We start from the raw sequence: 27,036 nt of genomic DNA on the forward strand, positions 1-27,036 counted from the left end.
GTGTATCTCTCTTCAGTTATAATGGAAACATTCTGTATTATTAAGATTATACTAGTGCTCATTATAAAAATTTGAATTGGTTTCATGAGCCATGTATTAAGAAATCAATTGCATTTTGTGATTAGCAGAAAACTAATTCTATGTTATTCTAATGTGGAGGACCTCAGAAAAAGACATGAACATCCCACCCTAAGGAATACAATGAATCTTCAAATACTAATTGTTTAAAGTGAAAAGTCTAAAATATCTGTTGTTTCTGGATGTTCCCATAGTCTTGAAATATGGCCCTATGTTTATGATGGATACAAATGTTAGGATCTAATAGCAGGAGTAAAAGTCCCCAGCCTGTGTAGGACATATATTGCACATGAAAGCTTTTTCTGCAATCTGTGGACAAGAGTGAAATGTTTTTTCTTCATAATATCTTACTGACAAGACTTGCACAAGATTATGTTTCAGCTAGTAAATGCATAATAAGAATATGTAAATGCATGTCAAATATTTTTGTACATGCAGTACTTTGTGTAAGTCCCTTTTTCAGGACTGACCACTTTGACCAAGTCACCTTATTAGTAAAATGTCTAACAACAAATCTTTTCCCTTCCTTATAAAATAATATGGTGGGGTAATCTGAAGGAGGTTTTCAAATGGATGGAAAAGTAAAGATGAAAAATAAACTTCGCTTTAGTTTGGCTAAGACTGTTATTTTTCAGAAGATAGCAACTGTATGTAATGTATAATCATGTGCCACCTGCTAGTGTTTCATGGCACATGTTTGGCTCACCTGTCAGCCTTCATATCACTCTCTACTGTTCATGAACATCTCTTGCTCACATCTTCCAGTATTAGCCAAGATTTTATCTTAAAATTCAGTAAAGAATGTGATTACTGGGAAAAAAATGAAATAAAAATATGTGAAAAATTCAATGTATAGTTAAGATATGTATTTTCTAACAACCTAGATAGTGCTGATCATGAAAAAGAAATATTTTTATGATAACTTTACTAGGTAGAAAATATTTGGCAAATGGTGAACTCTCAAATTATTATTATAATTGGCAACTTTGAAGCACTGGAATAGCTCCCTATTCAAAATACCATACAACCATTCTTCATCCCAAGAGACATATAAAATTCATAACAACCGGTTGAAATTTGACCATTAACACCAATACCAACTCTGATGAATTTCTATGTAGTGAAGGTTTAATTAATGTTCATAGGGTTGCACATTCCTTAGAGTTTCATAGCTGATGAGATGAAAGACAATCTAGAAAAAAAGAAAAAAGTAAACAAAATTCAGTAAAAATAGGGAAAGAAGAAATGGTAGAAATAAAGGACTGAGGAAAAGAATGTAAAATAACTTAAGTGTGATTCTCCTCTTTCTGCAGGGTTGTATTCTATGATGAAAGCAGGTAATGAAATTAATGAGCTATGGCTTTGACACCATAACTGTAGTACCTCTAAAATAGTAGTAAATTACCAGAATTGTCTCAATCTGACTTCAGGTTTTACATTCATGAAGTGGATAATCAAATTGTTATGTTTCCTAAATAATTAGAATGTGATTGTGTCTGAAAGGTAGCAAGAGTTTTAAGTAGTGAGAAGAACATTCTGTGTTGTTTTTAAGTGTTCCACATTGCTCTAGGCTCAATTGAATCACAGTTCACTCTACACACTGTTATTCCAGAAGCATGCCTGTACTTCAGCCATGTCTTCACCCATATTTGTTTTTCCTATGCTCTCACTAAGCCTCGTTTCTAAGTTTGTTTTATTTCTCCAGAGAACACCTGTCTCTTAGTTTTTCATAAACTATTGCTATAATTTTGTTTTCCTTGCAAAATTTTTTTTGGCTAGTTTCAAATGACACTGCCTCTTCTGTCTGTTCAGTGCTTATGAAGCTTCAACAGTATGCAGGCTCCCCAGCAGTCTGCAGAGGCAACAGTCCTTCCTAGTTCAACCTCATTAACTTTTCAGATTCACATCCACTGGTTTCCTAAATTAGTTGGATACCTAAAATTAAAATGGCTGTAATAGCATTAAGGCTTTTATCCTCTTTCTAAGCCAAGTACTAGGCAAGGTCAGAATTGCTTAGGCAGGTCTGACGCTGGCACACAAGATCAGTAGCACATCTGTGTTATGGATAGTAAAAGTCTCCAGTCAGGGGTTGCAATGTTATATTACTGTTAACAGTAGTGCTGTTTGTGTAGGGTTTTTTTTTTTTTTTTTTTTAATTTAATCCTAGACCATTTTCCCTTCTCATTCAATCCTATTTGCTTCTAATTACTACATGTTCTTTTAAAACACATATATGCTTTATTTTCCTCAGAAATTTTCCTTACAAAATTGTTGAGATGCATCTGGGGAAGAAATACACTCCTAAACTGAAAAATTCACAATGGAGTAGAAGATAAACTTGCACTGTTAAGATATTATATATTATTTTGGCCAGGTTTTCTGTGGTTTTGGGGTCACCATTTCACTTCTTTCCAAGTTTGAGGTTTAAGAAGTTACTAGGAAAATATTCTGTTACTCCCAGTCCAAGGAAGTAAAAGTTCATGTGTTTGTACATGAACTGTTAGACTCTTGCCTCTCTGTAGTAGAATCCAATTTCTGTGAATCAGAAGAGTAAAGCTAACACAATGGATACACGTCCAAGAGGGAATCAATACTTGCCTAACAAAACCTCCTGGTTCATGCAGAAAATAATAGACATTATTTTGTTTGGAAACTCATTTATTTTCAATTTCATAAAATACAACAATTTAAACTCACTGTATTTGGGTCATGACATATATGTCACTTTTGCCACTGTGTAGGGTCAGGGTCAAGGTATTAATCTGCAGCTAAAACAGTGCAGCTTCTGTGCATTGTTGTAGCCCAGTGTGAATGTTTTGAAATATTGTGATGCCTGTGATTTTCCACTGGCTTTACTTATATTAATCTATAAGGTTTACATACTGCCAGCCTGGAGCTAAAGAATGCCAGAAGATTCAGGAAGTGGGTCAGGGAATTATTCCATAACTCAGTTATACTTGTCCATAACCCATGTCTTAACAAGTTGCAGCTTGTATGTTTTATAAACTAAGATGAAAAATTGGAACTAGTATTTAAACCATGACAAAACTCAGCATGTTTAGAGATTCACTAGCATAGAAAAATTGCCTTGCTCAAGCATATTATGTATTTTATACTGTGGTACTCAGTCTTTCATTATGCTTTATCAAAATTTACTTAGATGTTAAAGTATTTTCTAGCAGAAAATTACAAAATTTGCTCTGTGATTTATGAGAGTAAAGTTCAACAGAAAATAAAAAAGTCACAAACTTTTAAACTAAGAATTCTGTTTCATACTTAACTGTTTGCTTTGGATTTCTTGTTTTATAAAAATGACAATATTGCTTTGGGTTGGGATTCCAATTAAACAATGTTTTTTTTCCTATGAGTTTTTTTGTTCCATAAATTAATTTTAATTTTAAAAGTCTGGTATGACAGTAATTTGACTGACTATTTTTCACCTATCACATTATGCTATTTTGTTTGTTCAGTATATTTTAAAAATATATTGACTTGGTATGTTTGGTCTTAATTTTGTCAAGTATATTGTAATTTCCATTCAGATTATATATATTCAGAATCAAAACCGGAGTATTATACAGAAGAATGACAATACTGCCCACAAACAGCATTTTGTTTTCCTGTTACTCAGCCATAGGCTTGTTATCACAAACATGCACAGTTAACTACCTATCCAGGATTTACTTAATACAATAGAGAAAATACACTTTTCCCCTGGCAAAATAAATTTCAGCTATTGGTCTAAACATCGTCTTTGACATTGCCATGCAGAATAAAACAATATTTCATTTTCTAGTAGCATTCAGTCAGGTTTACTCTAAATCCTAAACCAAATAAAATAAATTAATAATACACCATTCACATAGGTTATGTATTTATGGAGATATTTGTGTGCCAAAAACTGTACAATTTTCATTTTATTTAATTTTGCTTTCTCTTGGAAAACTGCACTCTAACTTGATTGTAATGTTTTTGTATTTCCATTCACATATTTATGTTTTGCTACAAATTGGGCAACACCTTTGGAATAATATTCTTTATAATCCTATTCATACTTTTATTACTTGTACTCCTATAATGCCTTTAGGTTTCAGTTTAAAAGGTTGACTCTAGAGTAAATTTTCTATCTTTCTTTTCTAGCCTGCTTAACTGACATAATCAGTTCAAAAATAAAAGCTTTGGAATGGTTTAATTGGGATTGGACATGTGCTATTGAAATTTAAGCCTGTATATTTTATTATCTATATCTCAGATCATATTATCTATTATGGGTTAATTATTTTTTTTTAAGAAAATAAGTAAATATCAAAAAACATTTCTTATTTATGAAATGTCAAGGTAGCAAATAACAGAAAGTAGGACTAGAGCAGAATGTAGGAAGTCATTGGCTCCATCTGCTTGCCTCCAAAACAGCACTAATCTTTTGTGTCTTCTGGACAAATACTCCTCCACCTTTTCTTTCCTGACATGGAGATTTCATGACTGCTGTAAGCAATATATTCAAGAAATCAAATTTTCTTACTATTAAAATTGGTTTTGTTGAGTCTTTGATGTTTTTGTGGTTATTTTTGTTTTTTGGGGGTTTTTTTGTTTGTTTGTTTGTTTGTGGGGTTTTTTTGGGTGTTTTAAAGCAAGCATAGATTAACCCTGATGCTGTTAAATCCCATTATTTCTTGTCTGGACCTGGAGAGCAGATGATTGGCATTGAAGGTGTTCTTTAAACTACCTTCCTATTGTCTTCTTCAGAGTAAACAGTTACAGTTCCTTCAATTTTTTTTTTTGTCTGTGGAGATCATGATTTTGAGATTTTGACATCCTCTGGTCCTTATCAATTTTTTCAGTATCTTTTTTGAACTAGAATACCTAGAATGAATGTAGCACTTAAATTTGAGCAGTGCCAAACCAAAGAAGGTGGATTTCTTGTATCTTACAGGTTACAAATCTGGTTACAAGTTTCTCTGTAAAGTTTGCTTTTTTTGTTTGGCTGTGATGTTGATAGATAATATCAGTGTTGTGTTCCATTGCTAACAACAGATTTCTTCCTACAGTGCTGCAAACTAGTCATGGCATCAGCCAGTTCTCTCAGATATCTGTTATCTCAGTACTTATTGACTAGTTATGTCCTTAGCATAGCCAGAGCGTTCACTGTGCTGTCAGAGACATTAAGTAACGACTAGCAGAGTATAGTAAAGGTTAATGCATAAAAAAAGACCCATTAATGCTTTTGCTTTCTTGGTTCCATTTGTTGAAAGGTTGCCATTGACTAACAGGGTTTTTCCTCTTGATTATACAGAGGTCAAACAAAATGATGGTTTGAACTTGTGTGTTCCTTGGTAACTGTACTTTGGGTTGTGTCTGTATTTGCCTGTGTTTTTCTTTTATTATCATTCTTTTTTGATCTTTTCAGTAGTTTTGTAATTCTCAGTTCTCACTTGTGAGCTTGAGTAATAGCAGAGACATTACACATTCAGTGCAAGAAGATGTTTTACTGATAGTGTAACAGTGATACTGGTTTATTTTCTTGGATATATGTTATACTAATATATAGGAAGAAAGGCACATTTTTAAATAAGTCTGTGTTTAATTTCAAGCCTTAAAATTGACTGTTGATCTGCCAGTAGAATCTATTTTGCTTCCAACATATCAGATTTCAAATGGTATAACAACATGATGCAGATTTTATGTCAACTTAATGGAGAGGTAACTATTTCCATGCATGTTAAAATCTATGCTGTAACTACTACAAGACTTACTGTAATAATAACTTCAAGAAACAAAAAAATAATTGTTGAAACCATCAGGAGTATTTCTTATTTTGTAGAACTGATGCTTCAGCACATATGAAAAATATTTTATTGTGGTTTTACATTAAAACACTTGAAAGTGGTGTGTTCATTTTTAGAGCTGAAAAAATAAAATGCATATATTTATATATTATACACAGTTGTATTTTTTATTCAGTGTAATAAAATTAAAAGTTGTTTATTTTTTAAAAACTTGGTCCATATTCAGTGTCATATGCCAACCATTATACATGTAAGATAAGGGAATCATGGACTACTATGTTATGTATAAATGCAGTTTCACTGTCGGAGAAGCAGTCCTCAGAAGGAGAGGCATCACTTTTCAGGTTTGTAATATACTTCTTACAGTTATGTAAAATAATAAATAACCAAGTTTTCTCTTAAAACGCCAGTTGCATTTTTTTTTATCAGACAAAGCAAAGTAAATATCAAAGTCTAATCTGTTAAAAAGCCACAGATTTCATAAAAGGACAGCTGTTAGATTTTTTGAGCTGCAGAATATTCTCTGTAGTTTTGTAATCATATTGTAGTGATTATCTAGAAAATAATTAAGAATTTTTTAAGTGTGGATAAACTGATTTCTCTAGGAAAACACTGAGAAATTGTTACATTATTTTAAACTCTAGAGCATTTTTTCAAAGTAGATGAAAGTATGTTATTAAAGCAAGACACATTTCATTCTGCTGAAGTCAAGATAAAAAAAATAATTTAAAAAAAATCGGGGGCATCTTCCTCTAGGACACTATGTTACACATGTTTAAAAATTACCTTTACATTTAACCACTTTTGTGGGGAAATTTTGCGGTATCTGTTGTTAAAAGAAATGTAGGTAAAATTATGAAGCCTGTGAATATGTACTTCATTGATCAGCAGAAGTGTTTTTTCTGATGTAAACTACTGGTCTGAAACTTTATGAAGTAGTTCTCTCACATTCTTTTTGGATGTATTTTCTCACTTGTGATTCTTTACTACATTTATACAAACTTGAAGAGCATGTTAAATTTAAATTCCTTTTATACTGTGTATGTCATACTGTTTCTGTTTACATTTAAGAAATATGCTTCAAACGTTCTGGTTTTGTTATATCTACCTGTTTTATATTAGCAATCATTACTCTCTTTTGTAATATTCTGTGTTTCATTATGACGTCCACAATTCAGCAGAACACTTTCCTCTGGGAAGGGTTGACCAAAAACCCTTTACAGATTCAAAACTTGCATTTAAAAGAGATGGGCTTGGGCAGCACAGCTCAGATCAGGATGAGAGCCAAAGCTTCCCTGGAATGCAGGAGGTGGATGCTGTAGTTTGATTTACTAGGTACTCTAAGTTGTAACTTCCACATTAGTACCAGCTGGCAATGTTCACTCCAGCTTCTGTTGCAGCTACAGCTCATCTCTCCTAATTTCCATGCAGGTTGGTTCATCCCTGATTGGCAGTAAACCTATATTTTAGGTTTAAAAGAATCCACTGTCATATGGCATAACAGTCTGTGTTGTGTTCTTTGATTTTTTTTTTTCTTTAAGTCTAGTTGCAGTGACTGAAATAGGGCTTATCTTACCCTATCCAATAGAGCTTGAGTGTTTTAAAAAAAATTCAATATGGTCTACTCACAGCAAGCCATGTTAGTAATTTTCCACTTAAGCTATTCACTCATTTGAATCTTTATGCCATTTACAGACTTTATCAATAATTCAATTTCTTACTGTGTTTGTGTTATTGAACACTATAGAGTCAAAATAGTCTAACATTTTTCTTTAGTAGTAGTTTTACTAGCATGATTAGAAGTGATTGAGTTTTATATTAAGTTCACTTAACGTATTTGTTAATTATTTGCTTTAATTTAGGGAGGTGATCCAACAGCTACTGTAATTGCACTGTGTTCAATGAGGGATTTCAATCTGTCTGAAGAAACGTGTCAGCTGGCCATCAAAGACACTGGATGTCTTGAAGTGTTAATTAATTTACTTGATACAGAAGAAATTAAATGTCAGGTAATGAGCTTTGTCAAATAGAGCAATGAATATGCCTTTTTTATTAGAATATTTTTTCAAGTTTCAGAGTTACAGAGTTTAAAGAAAATTGATTTCTCATTTCTGTATTTTCTTGTTTTCTTCAGATTTTTTTAGAAAGACATCTATGTCTTTTACTTGCAGATTCCTTCTTTTCTCCTGATTTAATATAAAGAAAAAAATTAAATAACCCATCATTTAAAATAATTTTAATGTTTTTGTATACCTAAATAATGTTTAACTTCTGTCGTTTCCCATTATTTAGACTGGTTCATTAAAAATCCTGAAGGAAATTAGTCAAAATGTATTCATCAGACATGCAATTGCAGATTTTGGAGGCTTAGAGATCATGGTGAAAATACTGGACTCTCCAGATACTGATCTAAAATGTTTAGCAGCTGAAACAATTGCCAATGTTGCCAGATTTAAACAAGCACGAAAGACAGTAAGGCAACATGGAGGAATCAAGAGACTGGTAAGCAGACATTAAAATTTGTACCCTTGTCATATGTGTATTTTTGTAGAAAAAAATGTATGTTGTAAACATGATCAAGTGTAGTGTTTACCATAATTAGAAAGCAGCATGATGTCAAAATTTCCTGTAGATATTAAGAAATCGGTATTTTTTTTAGGTTGAGCTGTTGGAATCCATTCCAGTGGGATCATCATACCAAGCCAAAGACAGTGAAACAGCACGCTGTGCAGCTTTGGCACTCTGGAGCTGCAGCAAAAGCACCAAAAACAAGAAAGCAATCCGTAAAGCTGGTGGCATTCCATTACTAGCTAGATGGCTCAAGTGCTCACACACAAACATCTTAATCCCAATAGTGGGGACACTACAAGAATGTGCCTCAGAGGTGAGTAAACACATATAGCTAAGTTATTTCTAAGCATTAAAGAAATTTGCCACTAAAAGGATATTCTACAATACTTAAATCAGGTTTATGAGAAGGTCACAACTTGGACTGGAGTAAAAATCACATATTTTTTTATTTAAAAGGCTAGGAGTAATATATGAAAGAAAAAAATGTGAAATTAAAGCCTTAATCTCTTTCTTTTTTTTCTTATTTTTTTCATCATACTTTACAGATTTGGCAACCTAAGGTGCTGTGTTCTGGTTACAAAATGCATTTAAATTTACAAAACTAACCTGCAGGTGTGGCCAAGAAGATCCAATGCAATGCAGATCCAGGGCAGAATGGTTTACAGTGTCCTTGTGTATCGGGTCTGATCCATTGCAAATAGAAGAAAGGAATATATATGATTTTTCCACAGATTTCTGTGGCACATTTTGCGACTTAGAGCATATTCAGTTTTTAAATTTGAATGCAACTATTTTTTACCATGACCATGTAAGGGATTACACTGGTGGGACAGTTCTGTTTAATATCTTTATGAATGACCTGCTTGAGGGGATTGTGGGCACCCTCAACACACTCAGTGTTTGCAGACACACCAAGGGTAGGAGTGTCAATCTGCTGGTGGGCAGGAAGGCTCTGCAGAGGGGTCTGGACAGGCTGGATCCATGTGCCAAGGCCAGTGGTACGAGGTTCAACAAGGCCAAGTGACAGGTCCTGCACATGGGTCACAGCAACCCCTGCAGTGCTACCGGCTGGGAAAAGAGTGGCTGGGAAACCTCATGGTAGGACAAGACCTGGAGGGCTGAACATGAGCCAGCATGTGCCCAGGTGGCCAAGAAGCCAAAGGCATCCTGACCTGTATCAGCAATAGTGTGGCCAGCAGGACCAGGGCAGTGATCATCCTGTGCTAGGCACTGCACAAATCCTGTGTGCAGTTCTGGGCCCCTCACTTGAGGAAGGACCTTGGGGTGCTGGAGTATGTCGAGAGAAGGGCAGTGGACCTGGGGAAGGGTCTGGAGCACAAGGCTGCTGAGGAGCAGCTGAGGGAGATGGGGGAGTTTAGCCTGGAGAGGAGGCTCAGAGGGGACCTGACCACTTGCTCCAGCTACCTGAAAGTTGGAGCCAGGTAGGGTTGTTCTCTTCTCCCAGGTAACAAGCAATAGGATCTGAGGAAATTGCCTCAGGTTGAATCAGAGGAAGTTTAGATTGAATATTAGGAAAAAATGTCTTCACCAAAACAGTTGTCAAGTACTGGAAAAGACTGCCCAGGGAATGGTTGAGTCACCATCCCTGGAGTTACTTAAGAGATGTGCAGATGTGGCACTTAGGGAAGTAGTTTAGTGGTGGACTTGGCAGTGCTGGGATAATGGTTGGACACAATGATCTAAAAGGTCTTTTCCAACCTAGATGATTCTATTTGTTTATGATTCTGTATCTTCATTTGAACTTGAGGTATTACATTTCAGAGAAAAAAATATACACAATTTGTCTTGGTGAATTTGAGGCACAAACCCCATAATTTTTAAAGAGATTTTATGTAATTAAACACTTTTTCTGTTAAAAATTAGCTTCTTGAATTACACAAATTAATGCATGTTCCATGAGACACAAACCTGGCAGGTTTTAGGTTCAGTAAGTATGTATTGAGAAGGTGTCACTTTTGAGGGTTTCTTGTATGGCCTAATTTGGAAGGAACACTAAATGCATTTCTTACACAGATGTTTCCCCCACTTAAAAAATTATTCCGTTACAATGCCTGTGGGTTAAAATTTGGATGACAATACCACTAAAAAATGTTAATTCTAAGACCATGTTTTTCTAACCTTGTTTTAGGAATAGATCTGTTGTTTTGGCTGCTGGTTCTCAATGAAGTGAGTGGGTACTTCTTGATCCCATTCTGAAGCATCTTTTGCTTTCTTGGGTCTGAGCAGCGAGTCTGGACAATTTTCAGAATATTCTGCATTCTTCATAAGCCAAGTGGTTACAGGATAGGCAGTGCAGTACCTCGTTTTACAGGTGATTTGAAGAGCACTGCAGAGAATGTCTTTATTTGCTCACCTCTGAGATCATCAGTATTATTTTCAAGGCAATAATGACTTGTGCTTACATGAAGTACAAGGCTTCTCAATATCAAACCATGTAATTGTAGCATTGTATTATTATTGTGACCTATTAACTGTTAATATGCAGGATTTAAAATATGCAGTTTATCTTTTTAGCCAAGTTACAGACTTGCAATAAGAACAGAAGGCATGATTGAGAACCTAGTGAAAAATCTGAGTAGTGAACATGAAGAGCTCCAGATGCTTTGTGCAAGTGCCATATTTAAGGTAATTTTACTATAATCAGTAGATCAGAACCAGGATTAGCCCTTTGTTTTCATGTCATTGTCAGTTTTAAATTTTCTTAATTTCACTATTTCTTTAATGTGTAAAAAATTATAGAAATGTTGTGACTATTTTAGCTCCATATTTAATATTATAATTAGGTTCCTGCTTGCTCTTCTTGTGTACAAGCATTAAGTTGCACAGGTAACCAGTGGAGAGTGGTGAGGCATACTGTGCATAGAGTTGCTTTGGTTTTTTTGTTTGTTTGCCCCTAAAGTGGACAATGTGACAGTATAAGCACTGCTGCATATACAGGAGCAGTTTACTGTCACTCTCTCAGTGAGTTGTTTGCATATTGAGATACTTGAATACAATATTTATGTTTTCTTCTCTATTAGCTTTACCGGTTACAATGTAATACAGCTAGCTTTTGAAGGATAATCTTATATACTTTTACATAATATTTATGTTTAATATGTATATTTTTTATAGTCTGCAGAAGATGAAGAAATACGTGACCTGGTTAGAAAACATGAAGGTCTACAACCACTGTCTGTTCTGCTTGATAACAGTGAAAACAAACAACTTTTGGCAGCTGTGACAGGAGCAATCTGGAAATGTGCAATCAGTAGAGAAAATGTGTTAAAGTAACAATTTAATTTTACAAGCATTTCTTTTATTATCATGTTTTGATTTTATGGGCCTGTATTGTGTTCAAAACTGTTGTGTCATAATTCTTCAAAATCAGTCTTTGTAATCACCTGCACTTTCAACTTAGGTTTTATAGTACTAAAAAATTGCCACCTGACCGCATCAGGGTAGAGTGGAAACAGTGTTAAGTTCCTAGAGTCTTAACAGTCAATGGAGACAAGTGGTGCCTCTAGTTAAGCTATAGAACTCTGAGTCTGGAGGTGTACTAGCACATAGTAAACATTTGACACATGGCCATATCTGATATTCCTGCTCCTGTATGTAGTTTACAAGCCGAAATCACTGCTGCATGGTAGAGAGAGTACTTAGTACACCTAACTTTAATGTCTTACATCAAGAGAGAGAGACCAAATCATCTTATTGTAGGGTAGATATCTAATTCATATTAGAAATATACTAGAGTCTAGGATAGTTAGCTTAGCTGCCTTTCTTTTTGAGTAGAGAAGGGGCTCAGAAAAGTAGCTTAGTCTGGAGACTCAGCTTTTAAATGAGTGGAATTAACTGATGAGACTTCTACTGTGGGTACCGGCAACCTCTCAGTACCAAGGTTCTGAGTAATTATTTGAGAATGTGACAGTAGGAGTTGTTGCTTTTCCCCGTCCGTGGAGCAGCTTAATGATTGAGAACACTTTACCCTCTCATCTAAAATTAATGTAACAAATTAATGTGCTTTACCCAAAAAAAGGAAGCTGGCTTCCCTACATACGTGCTAGGTTTTGTGCTGAAATTATGCTGCTCTGTTTGTAGAGCATGTAGAAAGGTTAGAAAGAGTATTAGTAAGAGGTAACATCTTCCTGCTGCCCTAATTTAGTGTACCTTTCTGGATAAGCACATATGATAGATAAAGACTGGGTAAAAATTAGCAAGATTTCCAGGTGTTACATTCTGGCTTTTTACTGTTCTAAATGAGTTCCCAAACTGTTGTTATACAGACCTATGGTCTTTATGTGCTCTACTGCCATCCTACTGCTTTTTTGCATTCTTAAGTGTGCAGTAACCTAACTTTTTGTATGGATGTATCCTTTTCTATGGACTTTGGGTTTGTGCGGAGGTATCCTGATTTTGGATCAGTCAGTGATGAGACAGACTGAATGGCTCTCTCTGTACTAGTAAACTAAACAGGGCCAAACCTTTGAGGTTTCAGGCTCTATGTTAGGATTATCCATACTGTTTAACTGCCAGCACAGTCCTTTACACAGTTTGCCAGCAAATGCTCTCCCAGACAATGCCCAGACACTCCTTGGGAACGGTGCAGGCAACAGATTGTTCCCATTAGGCAGAATAGGTGAGGCCACCCTGCATTGTGAGGATAAGAGATTTTAGCCATATGGATGTTATGTTGTGCTTCTTGTCCTCAGGGCTAGAGAATGAGTCCTAGCCTGTTTTATTTATTAGTATAGCTGTAGCCAATAACTCTGTCCAACTGCAAACAGATTTTTGTTGGGCTACTCACATATCTTTGGCAAGTGCTTGATGCTCCACAAAGGTTACTAGCCCGGCGCAGCTCCAGCCGAATTCACGTGTTACGTAGTGCCGAGTCTGAAGCAGTAAACCCTGTCCAAACTCAAGACAGGAGGGCCCTAGAGAAAAGGGAGTGAGGATAATATGAAAACACCTAAGCAGATCTTGAGGGATGAGCCTGAGTCTGGCATGAAGCTAGAACGAACAAACCCTGCTGGCTCCTGCAGGTGCACTTAATTATCTCTGAGGTGCTCCAGAGTATTTCCTGTACCTGGAGGTCACTGCTGAGATGTTGTGCTGACTCAGCTGTGAGCTGGGGCAGGTGCCTGTGCCCGTGTCTGTGCCCGTGCCTGTGTCTGTGCCTGTATCCATGCCCCTGCCTGTACCTGTGCTTATACCTGTGTCCATGCCTGTGCCCGTGCCTGTGCAGCTCCAGGTGCAGCTGGCGTGGGAGCGGCCCCACTGCTCCTGGACACGAGATGGTCCAAGCCAACAGCTCTGTCTGAGAGCAGCCTGCCCGCAGCAGAGCCAGCTCACATCATTCCATCTGTGGAGCATGAAATGTCAGCAAAAATCAGTTTTGTTTTGTTGTTTTTTAAAAGTATTTGCTTACTTTATTGCTCTTTTTTTCATTCTGATGATGTTTACTCTTGAAAAAAGGAATTGTAGGGATATTTCCAAATTGCAGTGAACAAGGAAAGGAAAATTTCTCTTTAAGCAAATGTTTGGATGATGAAAAACAAGTTTCTCATTTTTCAGTTACTTTAATTATTATGCTGATAATCTATCTTGGAAAGATTAATTTTATTGAAACATATAGTTCTGCCATAAAAATCTCATAAATACTAATATTTTTTTGTATAAAAGAAAAGCCACATGAGCAACTGATTCCTGGAAAATAGTTTTTGTAGCTCAAGTAGACATTCCCAGAAGCTAGGGGCTGGGAGGAAAGCACAAATGAGAAATCAGTACCCTCAGAGACATTTTCTCTGATAATTAGATTGTATGCAGGTTAAATCTAGCTTGATATACCACATAGAACTGTCAGGGTGTATCAGAAAATATATAAAAGGAAGATGGAGTATTTGTTAAGTGTTAAGAATCCTCTAAGTTTTGAACATGATTAAAAAAAAAAAAAAAAAACCTAAGAAAATTATTCCAGCACCAAGGAAACAACCCTGTTCTGAAAGACAAACTTTTGAGGTCTAGCACACAGCTCTTTTTAGGATAGGACTGTCAAGATTTTAAAAAAACTACTTTTATTCTCAGTATCAAAGGTTCTACAAAGAATGGGGAAACTACTAATATAAGAGTCAAGTCAAATTTCTGTTAACATACTTCTTAATTACAAGTTGGAATCTAACATTGTGCTATGGAAATGTACTAGAACTATGGTTCTGACTTCAGGAAGTGCAGAACTGTGGTTCTGACCTCAAGAAAATATTAGAACTGAACTAAATATAGAACTGCTTAGGGTAAACTCTCTAAAGGTTCATATGTAGTGAAAAGTAAGGGCCATCCTTTGGTTCAGAGAGGTGGAGGAGGGTCTGGTACAATACTACTCTAGCTATTGTTAACATAGCAGGGAAAAGTGCTGGAAGTAAGAATAGCACATTAGTTGTCAGTCTTCTGGTTTGTTTTCAGCTGTTTGTAGGTGTTGCATCTGCATGTCAAGTTTAAATAAAACCTCCAACTACTCAGGAGGTTCTTAGCTAGAAGGTAGAGTAAGAAATAGGCTTAGAATAATTGATTAGAGTGGCTTACCTGTATTGGGATTTCTTCAGCAATATTATTTACATACAGAAATTAAAACTTGTACTTCAATTATAATAATACTTTAATTATAAAATTAAGTTTATATTGGTAATCTACTGAAAATACCAACTTTGGATTTATTGCTATTTTTTAGATTTCAGGAATATAAAACCGTAGAAACTTTGGTAACACTGCTTACTAATCAGCCTGAAGAGGTCCTTATAAATGTCATTGGAGCACTGGGAGAATGTTGCCAAGAGGAAGAAAATCGAGGCACCATCCGCAGATGTGGTGGAATTGCACCTATAGTGGAGTTACTGACTGCAACTAATCAGGCCCTGCTTGTGAATGTCAACAAAGCAGTGGGAGGTTGTGCAATGGACCCTGAAAATATGCTGTAAGTTATTAATATTCACAGCATTTTAAATATTGAAAAACATTTCAGTTATTCTGGTGCAAATATAGTCAGTTCTAATCTGATTTAAAATATTTTTTGCTTCTTGTTCTTTACAGAACTCTGTGGGTTACTTACATCCTACTGCAAATTTGCTATAGATAAAAAAATTAAGGAAATACATGGAATGTAAAGCTTTTGCATTTTGAGAAAAATCTAATAAACATTTAGTAAATTTATTTTTGTTTAAGTTGAAATTCAAAGTTACAAACCACCATTTTAAACTGCTGCATGATAGGTCCATGTTTTGTCCTCTCTCTTTGTTTCTGTTAAGTCATTAACTTTCTCTAATCTAGGCTATTTTTATTCTAAAAGGAAACGTGCACGCTTACTGTCATGAAAATAAATTTAATTTTTTGGTAGTAATTACTTGTATTGTATATCTCTGTTGTCCCTCTCCATCATTCCTTTTATGAACTCAGACAATTTTGGACCCTTTTCTCCCCTCTTCCTTTGCAAAATCAAACGAAAAGACAGTCTTCGATTTTGTGATGTAGATTTGTACAAATTACAAAGATCATTGAGTTTTAGGATGAAGTGTTTCAGTTAAATGTTGAGGTCGGCATTTGCTGCACTTACTGTTTTCTTACAAGGTTATTTACTTCAAGATTCTCAGCATATTTCCTTATACATAAAGGAGGTCAGAAAGAGAGTTTTATTAAGGTCCTCCTGTTCTGATTTGCATAATTCACTTGATATTCATATAGCAGTGCAGGGAATTCTTTTCCTGAATAAGACTTTTGTTTTCATGCTTTGGCTGTCACCCAGTGGCAAAAGGCTGGATGGTACACAACCGTAAACATGGGTTGTATGAGCAGTTAGCCATGTAGCATCAAAGTATAAATAAATGAAATCATTTTAATGAAATTTCTCACTAAAAAAACACCTTTAGCATAATATATTAATGTAAGAGAATTAGCATTGCAAATACTGAGAAACTTAAATGCCAATAATCATAAACTGATATTTATAAAACCTCAGACATACTCCAGTACTCAGAACTGTCACTTGTAGTATCCAGTATGGACAGCTTCATACTGGAATGTGTTCAGTATAAGCATAAAAAATATGCAAGTTGCTGCTGAAAATTGTGATAGAACAAAGTCTGTCTTCTCTTTGAGAAGGAGAAAGTACAGGCTTGGGATAAAAACTGTATTATAGAGTTTGTAAAGAGTGAACAAAGGAATCAAATACTTAATTTGGTTCATATAAAAAAGTTTTATGTTGAAGTTCTCAACTTTAGAAGTGTTTCTAAAAATATTTCAAAGCATTAGCAACTGAGATCTTAAATAAGTGTGACTATACTTTTTGATACTATAAAAAAAGTTACACAAAAATTATTAGCATGACTGTGCCATGTAGCTGATGTATTGTACTAGCTATCCTTGTAGTACTAGAAGAGATAATGCTACTCTATTTTCACCAAAGCATGATTCATCCAAGTATGAATAAATTCATTGAAATTTTAAAAAATAATGCTTAGTTAAAACACTGACAGCAGTGTAACTGCTCATATTTCTAACTTAATTCCTTGATTGAGTGCTCTGCCTCTCACAGGGCACTTACAAGCAACCTCCCCTCCCACCACTGACCCCCACTTCTCTCTCAAAAAAAAACCCAGAAAAAGAAAAAAAAGTATGCCCTTTCCTCTCCCTTCTCCTTCTCTCAGACCAGTACAGCAGAAGTTGAAATTGTATCTCTCATCCAAAAGTGCTCTCCTTTTGGGGGAGAACAAGTCACCAAAGACATAAAATACACACATGCACAGAGTCTGTAGCATGACTCTTTTCTGTTTACAAAACTGGGGCCTAAAACAATAAATAGCCTTGTTAGAAACTACTGTGGAGGTCAGTCTCTTTCTGTAAATATTTTTTGAAGTTCTTAATAAAAAAGACACATCTTAACAAGGGGGTGGAAATGTGCCAAGTTTACCTTCTAGAAAGAAGCAAAGCAAAGCTGCTTGTATCCTGTAAGTATATACAGGTGATGAGAATTTTCTGTTGCAGCAGGTTGATGCTTAGGTGTTCATGCTCTTTCAGAATCATTAGCTGGATCTCTATTACATTTCTTATTTCATAATCACTTATTTCTCAGAATGGTTTAGCAGGTTCTAGGTAATCAGTTCTTCTCTACTGCCTTTTTCCTATCAAATGTGGCTGGCAGGTCTTGAGACTTGGGGGCTTTTTGTCATGTGGTGCAGACTGGCTCCCTTTACAGTGTAATTTTTTTTTCATTTGGCATTATAGGAACTTTTAAAATTATGATGGATTTTGCTGGATTCTGCTATTATTGACTTTCATATGTAGAAAAATTTAAGCCCTCAAGAGTTGAGAATTTTCAGATATATTCTTACATTTCCATTAGCTGCAAGTGTGTTTAACAAAGTGTGCCTTAGAGACTAAATATTCAGTTTACAAGTCTTCTACTTTGAATGTGTTTATCCCTGAAATAGTAGGTATGTGAAGACCATACAGACCAAGAGTGGAGCTTGCCTAATTTCTGTAAATGATTCAGATATATAAGGAAGAGGTTGTGATTAATATAAGAAATAAAACATCATTATGGACTACAAAACCTGCGAATATTCTATGAAGCAGTGCAGTTAAATTCTGAGGGAAATACTGTGCAGTTATCTTATGTTCCATGGAAGAAGCTTACTCTGACAAAGAGAGACTAATAGATAGGCAGAGGTGAATCTACATCTTCTATATGTCTTTTACATATTTTATTTCTGCCATGTTTCCTAGTTTCCTATGGCTCTTACAACTACTGATGGAAGGTACACTAGTGTTACTTTTCTGCACCAAACCTTTACTTCAGGTCAACTTGAAGGAAGTACGTGATTCTTACTGACTCTATTGAGCTATTTAAAATAAAAAACAGCAGCCAGCTTCTCTCACAGCCAAAAATGAGTTGACTTCTCTGTTCTTCAAACTTGGTCTGCTGTACCACCACTGACAGAGATGTTGCTGTTTATTTTTTGATGTATATTTACCTTTTGAGGAACTTTTTATATGTTACTTTCTTTAACTAAAAACAAAGGACTAGTGCTTATTCTTTAACTATGAGATTTTCATTTGTCATTTCCATTTGAAAATCCATTGCATTGCTGGCATTCAAAACTGAGAGCTTAGAATCTTATAAACTATAATGTACAATTATTTTAGCCAAGCAGATGGAGTTTGAGTCATTGGTATATAATACTATTTATCAAAGCAGTCAGCAGCAACCAGTGAAAGTTTTAAGAAAAATGCTAAATTGTGGTTTCAAAAAAGACGAGATTACATTCTGACAGAACTAAACCCTGTAATCTTACCAGCAAGCACAATACAGAGTCAGTATAACTTTGTTTATTTACATTTGTATTTGTGGTCTAAATTGGCAGGCAATTAAACTGAAATTCTCAAAGTTCTGGTAAGTAACATTTTAGCAGAGAAAAATGATAGATATGACAAACAGATGTCTAGGCAGTGTGTACGCATGTGTGTTTAAGTAATTCATGTTGACATTTCTACTGGAAATACTCAGTATTAAGTTTAACTTGAAAGAGAGGTACTATTTCAGATTAACAGTTTTGCTAATTTCAGATATATTTTAAAAAGCAAAGTAAATTTCTAGAATTGTAAGCTACATCTTGCTCATAATGTTCAATGATAGAAATGATAATGAGATACTTAAATAATGTGAAAAGTCTTCATTAGGCACCTTTTGCCTGTGAACACAGAACAGAAGTAATTTTAAGAAGTTATCTTAAGTTGACCAATCTGCACTGGTCAAATAGCAAATACCAATTCACTGTAACCTAAAAATTGCAGTAATCTCTGAATGGGTTTGATTGCATTAAAATTATTTACCTGTAAGACCTATTCTTTGTACACCATACGTATCTTCTGTGTTGGAAGCAGGAAGATGTTTTGGTCCTACACCTTGCAGCTGCCTTTTGGTAGGAGTGATGATGCCAGCTGAAAATATCCCTTCACCTCTCTTCTGATCATGTCTGGCCAGCACAGGAGCACATGACAGGAGTGCCTCTTCAGCCAGTTCTAACTGCCATTACAATGTCTTTTGGTTATTGTGAGGAGAAGAATAATATTCTAAATTATATCCTTATAATTACTATAGTATATAATCACTGTATTATATAATCATTTATTATAAATTAAAATTCTAAATCATATCTATTCTAAATTATATCAGTGATCAAACAAGATCAGTCTGTGACAGAGAGCTTTGAATTAGAAGTGGAACAGTTCTATTGTGAGATGCCTTGGCTATACTAAGGAATACAGGCACAACAGTTCAGAACCTGGGCTCTTGCTTTTGAACTCCACATATGCATGTATTGTTATGTAATTACAGTGAAGGACTGTTGGAGAAGATAGATAAATATAATTATTCATAAATAATACAGCCAAGATAAAAACAGTCCTCCCAGCTAGCCGGACAATGCCCCTGCCTACAGATGGGTCCAGGGGTCAAGTGGACTGTTCCATCTCAGCCCCTAAAATGTATGGTTCACCTCACACCTGTATCCCTCCCCTAAAACATCAAGTGCCTGTAACCCCATTGGCTCAAGCCTTGTTCCAGCCCACCTTGAAGCCCCCTGATAAGGGGTCTCCGAGGGGCCGGACATTCTCTTGGAACTTCCCCTCCTCTTGGAACTTCCCCTCTCCTACAGCATCCTTTTGTCTCTCCCCTCCCCCATCCTCTCAAGCCTCGCCACGTGCTGGTCTGGCAGCTCGAGGCAGGACCTTTCTGCATCCCCAATAAACCTGATCCCCCAAGAGCAAACTCCAGAGGTCTCTTGTCTCCATTCACCCAAACCGTCCTGGAGCAGCAGCGCTCGCTACAAAGGACCAAGTGGCTTATAATAGAGTTTACATTTCTACTGTGAGTGAGTTTCATGCCTGTTAAGATTTTGGCTATTAATAGTGTCCTGTACATTAAATACATTACATACATACATAGAAACATACATACATAGAAAAGCAGATCAACTATTCCATAAAGCATTTAAATATTTGATTATTAAAGTATTAAATATCAAGATTTTATATTAACTAAACATTGTTTTATTACAGATTCTATGAGAGTCCATTTCACTTTCAAAGAAAATGTTTTTCATTTTTATTAAAAAACGTGTCTTTTAACAGTTCCATGAGTGGTTATTGGTCTAGATTTTAGTGTAGTTTAATTTTATCAACAGAATATCAACAGATTATTGTAAAATAAGTTATTGAAGTGACTGAAGCCACAAAATGAATAATGTGCTAATTATGGATGAATACAAGTAAATTTTATGTTACATTTGCTTGTATTTATTGTGTTAAGAAGCTTTATCACTTCATCCTGCTAGTAATACTATAATACATTGTGGGAAGAAAAGTAGATACAAAAGCTATATAAAAAACCACATCATAATATATTGTTTAGCATTATGCCATCAAAGTTAGCATTTTCAACATTACAGGTCTATTTTCCTCTCCCATTCATTGTTTTTGTAAAGAAAACTGAATGTGTGTTTTTTGTCAGCTTCAAAAAGGAGTTTTTACATAGGAAGGAAGTTAATGTCTAAGCACTTTTATAGAGGAAACATTTTTCAGGACCATTTATTTTAGTGTTCCCTTTGCTGTAAAGGCAAATGCACTCATTCAGCACCCATTTTCTTCATCTGCTGGATTGTGTAGTGAAACCATAAGAAGATAAAAACATTGAACTTTTTAGCAGTTTAGCAGCTTTCTAGATTGGCAAATATGTGTTCTCAGGGAGATGAAAATAAGGTTTGTTCTTGTATGGTGATTACACGATTACAATTCTTCCAGAGTGAATATTTAAGAGCATCATTCCTGTATTTAGAAGAATGTATTTTTATTTGTATTAATCTACTTTAACTGCAAGTAATCAGTGATGAATAATGTGATTTGGAGGTTTTATTGTTTTGTTTCTACTGTTTCCTACTTTAATTTTATGCATGTTGAATAGTCAGAGATCTATACTTTACATAGTCTGAACTGGGTTCTGTTGATCTAAGACAACTGGTCTTTCCAGTCTTTAAGCAGAAGGCAAAACTCTTCCTCAGCAAATTAATGATAGAGAGAGGCTAGTTTACCTTGAAATACTGAAAACAAGAAAACTGAAAAGAAAATGAAAGTAAGCTTCCAGTAGAAAAGGAAGCTTTAAAAAAAATAGGAAGGAAAGATGTATCAGCCTAGAGGTTGTTTTTCAAAGTGTTGCGGAAAAATCTGAGCTCAGTGTTTGGCTTCTATCTCTTGATTTTTATATACTTGTTGGAGCTGGGTCATTTATATTTAGCCCCTCTTGGGAGGAAGTACCTCATGTTGGTAAATGATCAGTACTCTGCTTGACTGGAGGAAAGATTCATGGGTTCTTTTTAATTAATTCCAATATAGGAAAAAATTCCTTGTACTTTCTGAAATGACAGAAGACTAATGTTAAAGTTGCTTAAAAGTGTTTGAGGTTTGGAGGGACTTAAAAGTTTGTTTTGAAGTTTTAACTTAAGTCATCATTACTATGTCAACATATATCTGTAATTGTGTAGTTTGTACTCCTATTGTTTTATTTTGTTGTGTTAATACTTCTGAATTTGTCCTTTGATGATTTTCTTGCAATGGATTTGGAGCTGAGTGAGTAAAATAAGCTATACTGAAACTGGCAGATCTTAAAAAACTTAGGGTTTTTTAGCCTAACCATAGCTTTGTTCAAAAAGTATTATTTTGAAAAACGTAGTTGTTTAAACAGTTTGCATAAAAATGTTATGAATAAAGTTCTTGTTTATTTTAGACAGACTTCATGTCCTTATTTATTTTTTCTGCTTCAAATGATGATAGAATTACATACAAAGTTCATTTTATAGTTAGTTTTAAAATTTTCTGGCAAAGCATATGTAATGAACACAAATGAGATGCTTTATCTGCTGTTTTTAAGCTCTCTTAAAAATGTGTTTTGAGTTCTCTTGCATTTATAATTAAAGATAGAAACACATGATATGCAATGGAATTTTTTACATCTGAGGTTAGACAATGAAGGTGTGCTTGCATTTCTTCAACTTCAGCTCATCTGCTTTGAGTTTAACACAGTTTTTTGAAAAAAGGCATGTTGGTAAAGGCTAGTAAGTTTTGTCTGACTTTCCTTTCCATTTAGGTTTTTCACTGGAACCTAATGTGAAGTTATGATCCCCAAGCCTGATCGATATGTAAACATAACATCAAGGGTGTAGGATGATTCTGATGATAATTCATTTCTCAGTTAGTTTGAAGATACTTTGATTTTTAATATGTTTTAATAGTTATAACATAATGTTCAATGTTGGTCTTGTTTGGAAGGAACATATGAGAAACAAGTTACACGTTATTCATGTCCAACAAAGGATGCTCTGTAGTGCATTTTAATTTCAAATTCTTGATTAGAAACATAGTTTTTAAAAATATGTCATAGAGCAAGGTAAATACATTAAGCATAGACTGAATAAAAAGTTAAGTGCATAGTTTTGGGCGTAAATATTTGTTTTGGAAAGTATTTGTTACTATATGAAAGAAGCCAGTATGCTCAAACTCAGATTTCACTTTGCATGTAGATCATTAAAAATCACATGCTTGTTTTCACATTTATGAGTTCTGGTTATAGTGTAACTTACTTTATCTTCTATAAGCACTCTGAATGACAGTGCTAGAAAAAAACAAACAACATTAATGAGATTTAGTTAGAAAACATTCTGTCTTTACATCAGTTATTGGCACCCATCTGTTATAATGGGCACTGTTTGTTGAGTATGTTGATGGTGATTAGCTGACAATAAAACACAAGCACTTGTGTAAAGCAAAAGAGTATGTCAGAATCATGCCAGTGTTTCTTAAAGCAGTGTTCCAAACAAACTGATATAATTTGAGATTCAATATTGTATACTCCATAATTAATGTTCCCTTTTTTGATCTTTTTGTGCAATAGGATAATTGACAGTCTAGATGGAGTCCGCTTGCTATGGTCATTGTTGAAAAATCCTAACCCAGATGTTCAAGCAAGTGCAGCTTGGGCTCTTTGTCCTTGTGTTGAAAATGCTAAGGTAAGAGATAGTTAACAGTTTTGTTATGTATATACTCATATAATTTTTTATATTTGGATAATTTCCAGCAATACTTTGCTGTTTGCTACTTATACTCTATTTTATTTTGTTAACTGCTTAAAAATCATATGTATTTACTTTTCAAAAGTGGATAGTCCTCCATCTAGCACCCATTATATAATCTGTTTTGCCTTTACATTGTATTCTGTATTTACAAATATATTTTAGTAACTTATCAGCACCTAAGCTTACTGTTCCCAAATAAAGCATGATGAAAATCTGACAGTGCTTAAAACAGAAATCTACTCACAGTGTATGAATAGCATGGGTAGTTGTAGTTGTTCTCCACTGTGGTCTACTTCAGCTGTGTTCTCAAGGGACCATAATTTGGTTTTAGAGTATATTTTAGACTCGATGCCAATGTAATCTTCAGGTTTTCTGCTCAGACTGCCAACAAAAAGTGTCATTTGTGAATAGTGGTCAGTTATGTACAGAAAACGGAGCTATTCATTTATTTCATGTCAGTTTCCAAATAGAGATAAAATAGTGAGGATAAACTGCAAGTCATCTCTCTGAATTCTTAGCACTGACAAATGATAAAATAAATGGGCAAGATTTTCTTTCCCATTAGAAGTTTCCTAGAGTACTAACTTTATACCTTAATCTTTGTACGCTACTAGCTTTCATTTCTGATTTACTTCTATATTTAATGCAATATTTGCATCTTTTCTCTACTATACCAGACATATATATTCTTCTACACAGAATTGGAAATCCTGACCATGTAAAAAATATCAATTCCTTCAAAGTGCAAGATATCTGTGGCATCCTTTGCAGGCAGTTTCCTGTTTGGGATTGAGCACTGTATGGCTGCTGTGAATTTATGTAGATGATTCAATGATACAGATATATAGATATAGTGACATATGGATATATAGTGAGAAAATTTGGGGTTGTTTTTTATAACTCAAGCATTTTTTATTTCTTGGCATCCATTTCCACAATGGAAGCTTGCTTGTCATTTTTCACACATGCTGGTTATTCTGAATTATCTTTTCACCCTTTTTTTTCTAAATGGACACTCTAGTGCAGTAAAGTTTTTTGGTGCCTAATGGTGCAGTCTAAACATCTCTCCTCTGTAAAGATACAAATGTAACTGCCTCTCTCTTGAACAATATTGCTGTAACTGAATGTTAAAATAGTACTTGATCTCAGTACTGAGGTAATACTTCCTGTGTGTAAGACTATGCAGCTTGAAGTGCTGCAGTAGAGCTGCACATTGCTAGAACTTCCACTAAAAGCACTTTTTCAGAAACTAAGGGAGTAGAAGACAAGTACTGAAATTATGCATTACATGGATTTTTTTTCTTCATTTTTTCCCTGGGGTGTTTGATGAGTGCAAGCTATGTACACCCTTAGTGTAGCTATTCTCCTTTCATCTCTCTTGGCTGCCTGCCCTAATGCTAATCTGTGATCCCACAAAGAGTTCTTTGTGTGACACTGAGGCCAAGTGGCTCACTGAAACAAGCCTACCAATAATACCCTTTCCGCTGATGCTGAATAGAAAGAAATATGTATAAAGCAGCAACTACAGCCACACTGAGGAAGTGTAAAAACTATTTCTATCTGAAGAGAATTTGGGGTTTTTTTTGTTCAATGTTAATATTATTCAACAATTTACATGATCTTAAAAGAAACAGTTTGGTTATATGCAGTGCTTGATTCAAAAGCAGTAATAAGAACATGACTTCAAAGGGTTATGTGTGTTCTGGCCTTTCTAAGCCTGTACTTGGGACTGCAAACTGTGTTTCAAATAGCTGTGAGAATGGAGTCTGTTTTCTTTTTGTCTTCTTTTGTAGAAGCTATAATGGTTTTCTTCTGTGTTGTGAAGGTTCACAGATGAAATTGAATTTGTTAGTAGTATCATAAACAAATTTTTATAACAATGTAATGCAGCATCCATTTTTCTGTGCAGATATTTTCATTTTACTACCAACTTAAAGGTTATTTTCTGTATTTTAAAAACCATAGAAGCTAGTCAAACATTCTGATAGGGCAGTTATTTTGTAGTATGTGATTGCATGTTTCTTTTTCATGCTTACTTTCACCATAATCTGTTTAAGAGTACTTCCCATAGAATAGAATCTTATCAGTATGGTGTAGCTAAGTGATATTGTTTGTTACAAAGGAATTAAATGAATTATCTTAATAGAAGCAGATTCTTATTAATTAGTTCCTTACTTCCAAAAGGAAAATCTACTACTGCAGGCACATTGCTAGTAGCAAAGTGTAAGTGCACTGTCCAAGAAATACAAATGATTATGAAAAATGAGTAAGAGAAGTCTACTCAACTCTGTTGATGTTGGAACAGCAATATTTGGTTATGATGCTTCTTTGAAAAACAGTACTTGTAATGTTCTCCCAACATACATCAGCTCAAGCATAAACATTTGAAGAAATTCTACAAAGATATAATTTGGGTTATTATAAAAATCACCCAAATGCATTGTGCCAATAAGAGGAGCACTGCCAGCTTGAGTCTGTATGAAAATTCCTGTTTCCTCACAGAGGAACTTTCTACTAGAATCTTTAAATAAATTAAAAGAAAAAAAAAAAGAAAAGGGAAAAAAGTCCTAAAGGTTATTTTCTGTCCTCATATTTAGTAGAGTTTTGGGTGCAAACATTAAAATGCAAATGGCAATATCAGGCATTGTGCTTTTCTATCCCATATGCCTGCAGATAAAATTTCAGCTTTCATTTTAGCCTTGTTATAGCTACAACTGTGAGGCTTTCTCAAAGAACTCTATTAAACCATCTATGTATATAGTTCCCCTGGTTTCAGCTAGGGTAGAGTTAATTTTTCAGTAGCTGTTACAGTGCTGTGTTTTGTCTGTCAAAATAATTTAAGTAAAGATTCAGAGACTGGGGGTTTGAAAGACAAGAGACAAAGTTACTATGTTTTCTTAAAATTTACTTGTGGAATGACTTCTTACTTTTTTCTGATATATTGTGGTTTCAGTTCTACAGGAGACTATCATGAGTGTGATGAAAGATCTAAAGTTGTCTGTGTATTTATTTTGTAAGGGGAAAGAGAATGCCCCTGCTGACACAAAAAACCCCAAAACTAAACCAGGTTTAAGAGGGAAGGGGCACAAAATTGATATGTGTGAAGGTCAATTAGTGTTCAGTCCTGCAGCAGTATTATATAATGAGGGAGTGAGTTTTGCAGCCAACCAACCTAGAGTTAACCTATGGGTTGAAAATATGTTGCTGTTGACCTATTCTTACATAGATTTTCCTTGTTATGGAAAGTTTAACATAACCATATGTATAAAACCACAGAGAGCATTTATTTTCTAAGAATAACAAAGAAACATAGTTGAAGTTGAAAATTCTTCTCATATTTAAAAAATAGTAAAACCATTTGCTGTTTTAAATACATTAAGATGCTTTGATTGCACATTTTACTAATTTAAAACTATAGAGTACAAAGATAA

At 34.8% G+C, this 27,036-nt stretch overlaps 1 protein-coding gene across 1 annotated transcript in view; it reads left to right on the forward strand.

The window, feature by feature from the left end:
• The window catches only part of ODAD2 (outer dynein arm docking complex subunit 2), a 75,799-nt gene that overhangs the window by 17,137 nt on the left and 31,626 nt on the right, over window positions 1–27,036 (forward strand). Inside the window, exons 11-17 of the mRNA XM_085564807.1 lie at window positions 7,727–7,873; window positions 8,157–8,366; window positions 8,524–8,748; window positions 10,971–11,081; window positions 11,571–11,725; window positions 15,160–15,402; window positions 23,425–23,539. Coding sequence (XP_085420933.1) covers window positions 7,727–7,873; window positions 8,157–8,366; window positions 8,524–8,748; window positions 10,971–11,081; window positions 11,571–11,725; window positions 15,160–15,402; window positions 23,425–23,539 — 1,206 coding nt within the window. The remainder of the gene's footprint in view (window positions 1–7,726; window positions 7,874–8,156; window positions 8,367–8,523; window positions 8,749–10,970; window positions 11,082–11,570; window positions 11,726–15,159; window positions 15,403–23,424; window positions 23,540–27,036) is intronic.

Source organism: Lonchura striata, chromosome 2 (genome assembly GCF_050655825.1).
Source record: "Lonchura striata isolate lonStrDom1 chromosome 2, ASM5065582v1, whole genome shotgun sequence".
NCBI classification, from domain to species: Eukaryota; Metazoa; Chordata; class Aves; order Passeriformes; family Estrildidae; genus Lonchura; species Lonchura striata.